Source organism: Callithrix jacchus, chromosome 8, assembly GCF_049354715.1.
Source record: "Callithrix jacchus isolate 240 chromosome 8, calJac240_pri, whole genome shotgun sequence".
NCBI lineage: Eukaryota > Metazoa > Chordata > Mammalia > Primates > Cebidae > Callithrix > Callithrix jacchus.
Genome location: NC_133509.1, coordinates 49,857,044 through 49,867,500, shown reverse-complemented (window position 1 = coordinate 49,867,500; position 10,457 = coordinate 49,857,044). Strand labels below are relative to the sequence as shown.

At 38.1% G+C, this 10,457-nt stretch overlaps 1 protein-coding gene across 8 annotated transcripts in view; it reads right to left on the bottom strand.

Annotated features, from left to right (window-relative positions):
• Window positions 1-10,457, bottom strand: part of MEIS2 (Meis homeobox 2) — a 208,841-nt gene that overhangs the window by 4,402 nt on the left and 193,982 nt on the right. For all 8 annotated transcript variants that reach the window (XM_009005587.6, XM_009005586.6, XM_003733947.6 and 5 more), the window contains exon 10: window positions 1,179-1,237. In XM_009005587.6, coding sequence (XP_009003835.1) covers window positions 1,179-1,237 — 59 coding nt within the window. The remainder of the gene's footprint in view (window positions 1-1,178; window positions 1,238-10,457) is intronic.

Here is a 10,457-nt window from a genome sequence, read left to right as displayed (position 1 = left end):
TTTAAACAATGTTCTGGAAGAAAGATTTCACTGGCCAGTTGCCCAGGGGGTTTGTCCTCTGCAGCCCTTGCTTTTTCACTTATCTCTTGATTAGGGGGACGAAGGCTGGAGGAGTTAGGGGTACCCCATATATAAATATTGCAATGTACCATTTAGTTGGGATTCTCTGAGCCTGCCATCTCTGGTGGCTTAATAAAAAATTTTTGTATTTTACACAAACATTTTAAACTTGAATACAATTTCACAAGGTTAAATAGACTCAATTAAATGCTTGCCTTTTGATTCACACCCAAGGAAATATAAACACAATAAATATACTACTTCCATTGTTTTATGTTCTTCCCAACAGGCCTCCTGGCCTCCAATAGTGGGACCATATTTCAGCATTACTGGGGAAATTTTGCCAAAGGATGACTAATTTTCACAAATTCTTTAAAGTGAGGCCACGGTTAAAATCTCCATCAAGTTTAACACTGTTGTTAGTGACAGCAGGCATCACCCCAAGGAAAACCATTTTTTCCCATAAGCCTTATTGCAGGAGACCACAACTCTTCAGTAAACTGAGGAAAGGTCTGTTTCAAAATAAAATGACTTGGAGTCCACCGGGAGGGTTCTGACAGTGCCATAGAGAAAACCGTTTTAGAGAAATTGAGAGAATTTCTTCACAGATGTGAAGCATTTTAAACAAAGGTAATAATCCTATAATAAAAAATAATGGTGGCAATGCAGCACGTTGGGCTTTAGTAGAATATTACGAATAGTCAAAGCAAATGAATGGATACAATAAGGTTAACAGTGGAAGCTACAGAAGGGAAAGCCAAGCATATACCAAGGAGCTGTGGGTAACAAGAAAATCAGAGTGTGCTAATGATTGGATGTAGACAAGCAAGGGGTAAAGCCAGAGCTCAAAGACACACTGCTTGTGGCATTAATACTTGTGCCCAATTACCAATTCAGAAAGAAAATAAAAAGAAGTTTCAGTAGAGTCAGGGTGGGAAATCTCCAATTAGCACCAATTAGGGAAGTTGTTTCCTTGAGTGGGATTCTGGGGACATTAAAAAAAAAGTCTAGAATGCCTGGTGGGAGTACTTGCTTAACAGATGAGGAAACTCCTGGAATATGACTTGATGAGGATTTGTGCCTGTGGGATGTAAATATAGATACTACTTGGAACTTGCCTGCTCGATTTGACTGGTCAATCATGGGCTGTACTATTCTTCTTCTGGCATTAATAAACCTGAAACAGAACAGAGAAGTCCAGTTATCAGACTCTGTTTCTGTGCTCTGTGAACTGAGAAGCACAGAATACAGTCAAATCTCTTCTGAAAATTATCTTTTCAACTTAAAGGTGATTTTCCCTTTTGGTGTTCAAAAACAGTTGACTGGGTAATCTCCATCGTCACTCTGTAGTCAACTCCAAGCCAACTTGCTAAAAGAGTTCAGGGAGAGAAAAAAAGTTCGCCATGAGAAAGCTTCTATTAATTTGAAATTGTGCTTCTGCTTCTTGAACAAGTAGGAATCTGGTTAAAGTTCACAGGCTGGAGGACTTTCCCCCTTTCCCTAGACTCCCTGTGATAGGGAGACCCAGCTTCCCCTTGCAGCTGGTCATAAATGGAGACCAGGCTCTAGCACTCGGCTTTCACAAGGTATTGTTAGGTCAGCAAAGCCATCAATTAGGCTGTCTGAAGTTTTATCACCAACACAGCAGTAATAAGTGCTGGCCAGAAAGACTTCTGCTCTTCGGCAACTCCTGCAGTTTAAGCCTGTAAAGTTAGGGGTCATTCAGAGGTCAGTGCCAGCTGGGGGCGGCCTTTCTAGCCTAAGCTGGGACACCCAGGGCAGAGGATAAGGTAACTGCCAACCATAAACCCAGCCACCTTTCAACCCACTAGAAAGACAGAGCCTCAGGTACACATGGTTGATATTAGAGCCCAAGAAACGTTTGCAAATCAGGTGGTGGCTGAATCGAAGGAATGCAAAGGAGAAGCAGTTATTTCATCTAAGAAGCCTGGATCTAATTTTGTTGGAAATCCAAAAATAAGTGCCTACTTCATGTTACTTTAATGTTTAATAATGCCCATCAAATATTCATGTACAAACAGAGTAAGATGATAAGAAATCTCCTTTATTTCTCCAAATTTAATAAAAACAAAACAATTTTCTACCATTTGTGAGTTACCTTTGTCCCTGTGCACTTAATGACATGTATTCCCCACATATTCGAGCTCATGCACAAGATTCACTGGCCACGCACTTTGGAGGAGCAGGGAGCATCCAGCTAGCTTTCCCTTAAAAATATATCCATTGATAACATCTGTCAATATTTCCAGTTTCATATCTTAAGCACAGGGGGACTTCATGATTAATGAGTCCACCTGGGGCCACAGGCAGGAACTGAAAACTCATTCTTTGAAATTAGCCAGAAAAATTCTAGCGCAGGCCAGCAGCTCTGTGTCCAGAGGTAGCTGAAGTCCCTTTGGAGGAGGACAGTCAGCCCTCCTGTGAACACTCTTGTGGGAATACAATTAGGGTGAGGAATAATAGCCAGCCGGGAGAAAACCAAAGGAGTCTTTTGCAAATGGTGTTTGCTTGCAAAACGATGGACTTCTTTTTTACTTAAGAAGTATAGCTCAGTTGTCAAAAAAGAAAGTGACCAGCAACGTAGAGGTGAAAACAAAAGGAGAGTTGAAACTGCATCTTTCTTCCCACCTGCCACCTGAAGTGTTGCTGAGGAATATCTGACCAGATCACACAGACTTCCAGAAGCATCCCTCCAATCAGAAAAAGAACTGAATTACCTACTCTTTCCCCACCACTTTTATTGCAACCAAAGAGGACTGACCTGGTATTTCCACCCCAGGAACTCTTTATCAGCTCACCTTAAAACCAGCAGAGATGCTCAGGAGAGTCAGAGAAGTCTCTTCTTGAAGTTTCTAATGGAGGACACACCTGGCAGGGGTTTTACCTCCCTTTATGTGCTACTTATCTTGGTTTTTGTGTTTTGTGTGTGTGTTGTTTTCTTTGTTTCTTTCCCCTCCCCCCCATAGGCCAACTCTTTAGGTAAAACGAATTGCTATTTTTTCCCTCTTTAATTTCACCCGTTTACTCTTTTATTCTTTACATCTGGAGGTTGTTCCCTTATTTATGTCTTTCTCTCCAGTTCCCCCAAACACTCCCTTACTCACAGAGCTGCAAGGCATCATGGTTCTTAGTTCTCAGCAGGAGAACTCCACACTGTCTTCAAACAAATAATTACGGGGAAGGTTAGAGGTTCACTCAAAGGTCATTTCTTTGGATACTCGTCAGAATGTTTACATTAGTAAAAACGGGGTCCGCTCAAAAGGTTGTTCAATGGGGGATACACAACAATGCAGAACATTAAAAAAGCATTCTGTGTGCTAGCAGGTCTTTATAGAAGCGCTGAACTTGGAAATGCCACTCCAGTATAACATTTTCAACTAGTTACCATGGCATGGACTGGATGTTCACTAGCAGTTATGGCAATGGCCTTTCTTTGCCCACTTCTCCTAAGCAAATATGAATAGAAGCCTCTGAAGGTTTTCACTAGATCCTTTTACAAAGGGTCATAGAGATTTTGCTTTTTTCACTTGGGCACCATTTAGCCTCTCTGGATTTTTGTTCTCAAACAATGTTTTTGATCCATAGTGCTGTTTCTTGCCAGATTCATAATTCTACCACATTCTTTCAAATCACACAGAGTTTTAAAAACATATGGGCCCCAAATTTTCAGAAATCTCTTAACATACAACTCCTGCCAATTGTCAATTCCCCTGATCTTGAGATATTTTATTAACATCATAGATGTTACTATGAAAATTAACAATCAATCAGTTGACTGTATGAAAACCCTGACATTAAAAAATGAAATTACCCCTCCCACCAGTACTGATGACCCAGAGGCCACTTTTAGAAAATACACTGACATACATAACATGGAGGTATTTAAATTATAGACTAGAGCAAATCCAATGAAGAATAATTTTTCTTTCTTTAGTATTTCTAAGGTAAAATTTCCATATACGGTCTTTTCTCAAAACTGCATGAAATAATTTTTTTCCACATTTTCTAATCTATATTTTTTTAAATGACCTTTTTCAGTGCTCAAGTAGTAAATGGAATATCAAAGGTTGATTCTACTTAAAATTTGAAGAATCTAATTTGAAAATCAACTCATCTTTAGTCTTTCAAGGTTCAGGCTCCATTCATATGGAAAAACGTAACTTGCTGGTTCAATGATAAAAGACTTGTCTTAAAAAGAGTCAAAAGGTTCTGTGGATATTAAATGGGTCTTATAAAATAACATTTTGATGAGTTAAGTGTAAATGAATCAGACACATATGGATTAAGTTATCCTTGAATTTCACACGGGTTTAAAAAATAAGGGGAAAAGAGGGTCTTGGCAAAAAACATTTTGGACTTTGCCAAACCCAAAACATTTGAAAAATTGCTGAAGACATCCAACTAACCAAAATGCAGCAAGCTGCACCCAACTTTAATGAAAACCCCCACAAGTTATTTCCAATCGAAAGACTGTTAGGTTTTTCCTCTGTATCTGATATTAAAAAATTCTCTAAGTTTTAATGTCATACCAGAATGATTTTGAAGTTACAGACATATAATATACTTCTCTATTGGTATAAATAATTTAACCCTAAGTTACAAAGTCTTCTTCAATATTAAACAGTTCTTAAAAAACATTCTGAGTTTTTTACAACTTGTCCGTAAAATGTGCCAGTAAGCTTAGTGTGTACCTTTATCTAGATTTCACTTAGAAAAAAATTTTTCATTAGCCTCTTTGTGCCTTTTTTTAAAAGGCTACAGATAATTTCATTAGTGACTCCTTAGGGAATGAGTACCCTAAAGAGCACTAGTTCCATTGATTTGTATTGAACACAGAGTTAGTATCCAGGCTCATACAAAAGCTTGGGAGAGTATCTACTAAGACTATCTACGTTTTCTCTAAATTTTACTTAAGTAGAAAATGCATGACTATGTGTGATCCTTAAAAGTTATATACTAAGACTGTTAGTTTAAAAATAACTTAATTATAGAAATAAATTCAATGATGTTCCAAAAATCATAAGGGCTTTCTTAGTCAACTCAGAGATGAAAAAAGAATACATTAAAAGTAATAAACCCAAGGTTGCAAATATCACTGAGATCTCATCTTACTGCCTTGCTAAAGCGCTGTTTCCCAGAGACCTCTCCGGCCTCCAGAAAGTCTAAACTCTGCAGCTTTGCATACTTTTCTACAACTGAACTCTGACCATCATGATTTTTATTTTCAAGACTTTTTATTCCAAAGTGTAGTTCAGATGGACAGAAGTAGCTTTAGGTGTCATTCTTGTCTGTTTGTTTCTTTCCTTTATTCCTTTCTTTCTCTGCCCCCCCTTCCTTTTTAAGTGGCTGATAAATCCCTTCTTTCTGGTTCACTAACTTCATGCCACACCTGGTAACTAACTCCTTTTGGAAGCACTCCTTTTGTTAGAAAGTGCAGGACTCCGTGGAGTTATCTGGAAAGCCGGCATCCCTGAACACTCTGAGGAGGAATCAAGAATAGCCGGAATTGAAGCTTTTGCATGGATTGCTTTGGGCAAGGAAGGAAACTGAACTGTTGAAGAGGGATCAAATCAATTGGGGAAAGGTGTTGTAGGTAGCTCAGCGACTGCGGACCTGTTAAAACATGAAAAGGCCCTGCTTCCCTACTGTCCCCAGCCCTGGGACCCATCAGCCACAGTGGTTATTCGCAATGCTTGCTCCTGGCTGGTGTTTCAAACGATGAAACTTCAGCCTTGGCAAGTCACTTACCAAATTTCTCCATTTTTTCTTACTTTACAAAAAAAAAAAAGCGCAAATATTTCTCTGTGCTGTGGTTATGGCTAAGACTAGGATTTTTTCAGTAAGATACATTGAAATGGTTAAATTAAGCAAGTTTAATGCCTTTGAAGGTATACTTGGACATGTCGCAAACATAAGTTTTCCACTGGTGACCAACGTTTTTCACAGACAATTGTGAGCAAAGTAGGGTAAATGAATGAGATTCATATGCTACAGATTCATGGAAAATAATTAATTCCCCTAAGCAATAGCTTGATTTATAATTTGATAGAATACTAGCATTGTCTACATCTTTAAAAACACATGAACTAAATACTAATAAATTTATAATATACAAACATGATGTTAATCTGGAATCACAAACATTTGGTACCTTTATGAATATGGCTTGAATAGTGGAGTGTTCATGCTGACATAAAATACCCTGGGCAAAATGATCAAGGAGGTGATGCTTATCCTTGACTGCCTTCTACTGTGTTCTTTCAGTATTCTTACTTTTATCTAATTATTCGCTAAAGTTACAAGGGCTCATGTAGGTTCTTCACTAAAATATTCTACTTTGAGCATGCCCTTCTCAATTATTGTTGTCTATTCCAGACTTATGCATAGAGCAACATGCTGAAGAGAATGGGCTCATGTTCTCTGTCCTTTATTTGCTGTGTGAATTTGGACAATTCTTCTTAACCTTCCCAAGCGTGACTCTGTTTCCTATCTAAACTGGGTGGTTTTGAGGATTGAGGGAGTTTCTATGTGCAAGATCCTTAGCACGATGCCTGGCACAAAGTAAGCTCATTAAATGTTAGCTTACAGTCCAAATGCACCTATCCAATGCTTATAAGTAATTCTGTTCTCTCACAGATAGTCATTAGGAATAGGTGGGGGGCTATTAAACACATCTATGCTGGATTGGCAACAGGATGATAATGTGTTGGACTCCCACAAGGAGCATGTGTCCATATCGCAGGCTCTTTCTAGAAATCAGAGTTTAATCCAAATGTACAATACTATGGTGAAGATCTTAGACACTAGGGCAGGCATCTGACTGCTGGGGTGGGAGGTGGATAGTGGAGTGAGCTCTTTTGGAATCCGCTCTCTCTATGGTACTCTAGATCCTTGCTACTTCAAGTGTGTGCCATGCACCAGTAGCAACATCACCTTTGAGCTTGTTAGACACTCAGAAATACATTACAGTCTCCATTCCTGTGCTACAGAATCTAAATCTGCATTTTAAAAGATCTCCAAGGGATCTATGCACATTTAAGTATGAGAAGCCTTGCTCTAGATCACATATCAAATTCTAGTACTCTGAGAATAGAAACTTGCAAAGATCAGGTTTTAATTGTGAATCTCAGCTGCAAAAAATGCACATAATCTTCTCTTTAGGTATCTTAGATCTAAACACTCTTTTACTCACTTGCCTTGGGCAGTATAAACACTTTATAATAATTTAATTTATTGTACTCCATCTGTACCTCTTAAAGGAAAAGTTGGGCCAGTAAAATGTTTTTGTGAAGATTGTTAACAGAAGCTATCTCTCAGGCATGGATAAGAGAAGAATCGTAAATTTCTATCTTTTGTTTCCAAATAATTCTGCACTGCTAGAATTTTATTAATAAGTATAATTATTTTCATATTTAAAAGAATTTTTAAAGATGATCGAGAAAATTTGGCATCTTATTTGACTAAGGTTTATATAGGTAACAGTAGGGACCTTTTAATTAAAATATTTGAGAAACTTCCTCTCAGGGAATTATATTTTATTTCCTTTATAATACTGAGCAAGAGTAAACACTGTTCCATGAATATAATCACACCTGATGGCATGTAACAAAACATCCCAGCAGGTTATGATTTTGAAGCACTGTTACTCTTACAGAATGCCATCAGATTATTCATATGTAGCTATTTATCATGCACTATAAAAGTGATCTTTCAAAGCTATTTGAAAGCAAGGGAGGAGAAAACCCTCAAACTTCCTTAGCTATTCATATCTAGGATCTATCCTCTTAAAGATAAAATCCTAAGTCAATAGGCATAAGTTGTAGTATATTACCTCATCCTGTACATGATTTATTGCAGATGGAAGTCAACTAGAAACTGAATTACTTTGAAAGTTTTACTACTGACATTAAAATTCCAGATCTGGATACCTATACACCTTATAGTGCTTCTGAAAACAACTTTTTGCAGACACAGAAGGCATACCTACAACTTTATTTAACTCTATCGACATAAAAAACAGGCGCAATCATTTTCAGAATGACTAATTTCCAATTACCTATTCATGTACGTGAACACTGTAGCCTGACTGGGCTTTGGAAATCAACGAGTCACTGCACAATCAGTTGCCTACAGTCTTAGCCAATTCCCATTATGTTCCTAACCATTTTACTAATTCACTCTAAGAGGAGAAGATCCCAACAAATCTTGTCTCATTTCAGCTTTCATGATCACCTTTGACTGAAGAATTAATTCTCTATCTTACTTCTCAATGGAAACCACCTAAGCATTAACTGGTCAAAAATGCACCAAGCTGTTTAGCAATTATGTATTCGATATGTTTGAAGAGATCAAGGTGTACTCACATGCCCTGTGCTATGGATATGTCTCTGATTAGCTTGTCATCTGCTCAGAAGAAGATGTAGGCTGATTCTCCCATACAGTCTAGCAGGCCAGCTGTTAGCTGCCTGTCAAGCCCTCAAGTGGACAAGTAGTCCAGGAGCAAAAATGTCACTCCTTTGATCTGGCAAGGAGCAGCTGCTGATTTATAGAGTAGGACTTTGTTCTTCCGTTCTATTTTACTTTCTTTCCTAAGGCAGAACCACAAAATCCAGGAGAAAAAAAAAAGTGCCTTTCCCAGCAACATCAACAAGCTCTGACAACTGCAACAGGGTTTTTCTTGGCCCTAACAAAGCTCTCAGGCATCTCCTTTGACGCTCACCTTTCCCCCTCCCCTTCCTCCCACCCCCACCATTTTTTGCAATGCAGTAGTTATTGTTTAATTCAGCTTCTGTAAATGGAATGGACTGTGGCCAGCAAGCCTGGGGCATAAACACACCTGTATGAAAGAAGCCTTATGTAGCAACTATCTACAAGGAAGCTCGCATGAACCACGCGCTCCTGAGTTCAGAAAGAATGCTCCATTTTTTCTGACAGCAAATTTTACCCTAAGTGAGTTTCTATTTTTGGTGCCACCAACCTATGATGACCACATTTGAACTGCTTCCTCTCCAATGGCATTACACCCTTTAAATCAAAGAGATAAAAGGATTAGATTTTTTTTTTTTAATCTATGAGCAAACAGATCCATCAAAAATGTTTATCCACTGCCTGTAATATCAATCATTGAGAGCTGGGTAAAAGTCCAGAAAGACTTTAGCAAATGCATTATCAAAGATGCCATAATGTTGATTTCATTACCACTGATTTATATTGACATGACTTTCCCCGAGTAACTTATAAGGGATAAAAAAATCAACGACAAAATCTACATAAGACATGTGCATTGTCTTGCTAAGAATTAAACTGGTTCCAAATGCATAATCCTGTTCTCAGCAAATAAATCTGTCAGGTTAGAGATGCCCTATCAACCAAGTGGGACATGTAATAATGCTTTGAGATATACTGTGAGAAGTCATCAGCCACATGTATGTATGTGTTCTGTGTGTGTGCACATGTACATGTATGGAAACACACAGAGCAATAAACTTTGCCAGAGATGAATGCTTTAACATCTGGCTCAGTTTTCTGTGCTACTGCTGAAGTAGGGGTGATAAAGACACACACACACACACATACACACAGTTATCAATTTTTGGATATTCAGACATATTATTGCATAGATCAAGGACAGGAATTTTGTGCGGGGTGGGAATGTCAAAAACAGGAGAAAATAATGGTTGTTAAACATCCTCACTGCTATTTATACTCAATCATGCCATGTGCTAGTGTTCGCCCCCTTCCTCTCTATCTAGTGGGAACGGAGATTTTTCTCACCCTCATTTCTTGCTTTGCCTACATCACCCTTTGGCCAATAAAAAGTTACTAAGCACCTACCTCCTCAATGTTCACAGAATTGTATTCATAGATGCTTTGGGGGGGGGAGGGGGGGTGTTTCTCAATGAGAGACTGGGTTTGGCAGAGGAAGAGGCTGGAAGGGAAAGCTAGATATCAAGGAGCAGATATAATGTGAGACTCATTTTCATCCTGTTTTAATCCTGAAAAAATTAGACTGAATAATTTTTAAGGTCCATAATAATCTATACATGTATTACACATTGATAAATCTTCCATATTCAAAGCTTGACACAAATTTAATGACAGAATATAACATAAAGTTATATAGAAAATTATAAATAATCCATACATATATAGTTAGATGAGTTTCTTTCTCTGTATATATAAAAATGCAGGTTATGTCATTAAAGATTTTTATTTTTCACACCCACAGAAACAAACTAAAAATCACAATTAGAGAGCACATGCATAATTGCAAACCAACATAGCCCACAGTCAGTAAATAAGTGTCATGAGGGCAATTAAAGAAGGTAGAGATAAAGATTAATCTCAAATTGTTGGAGGAGAGTTGAACCAGATTA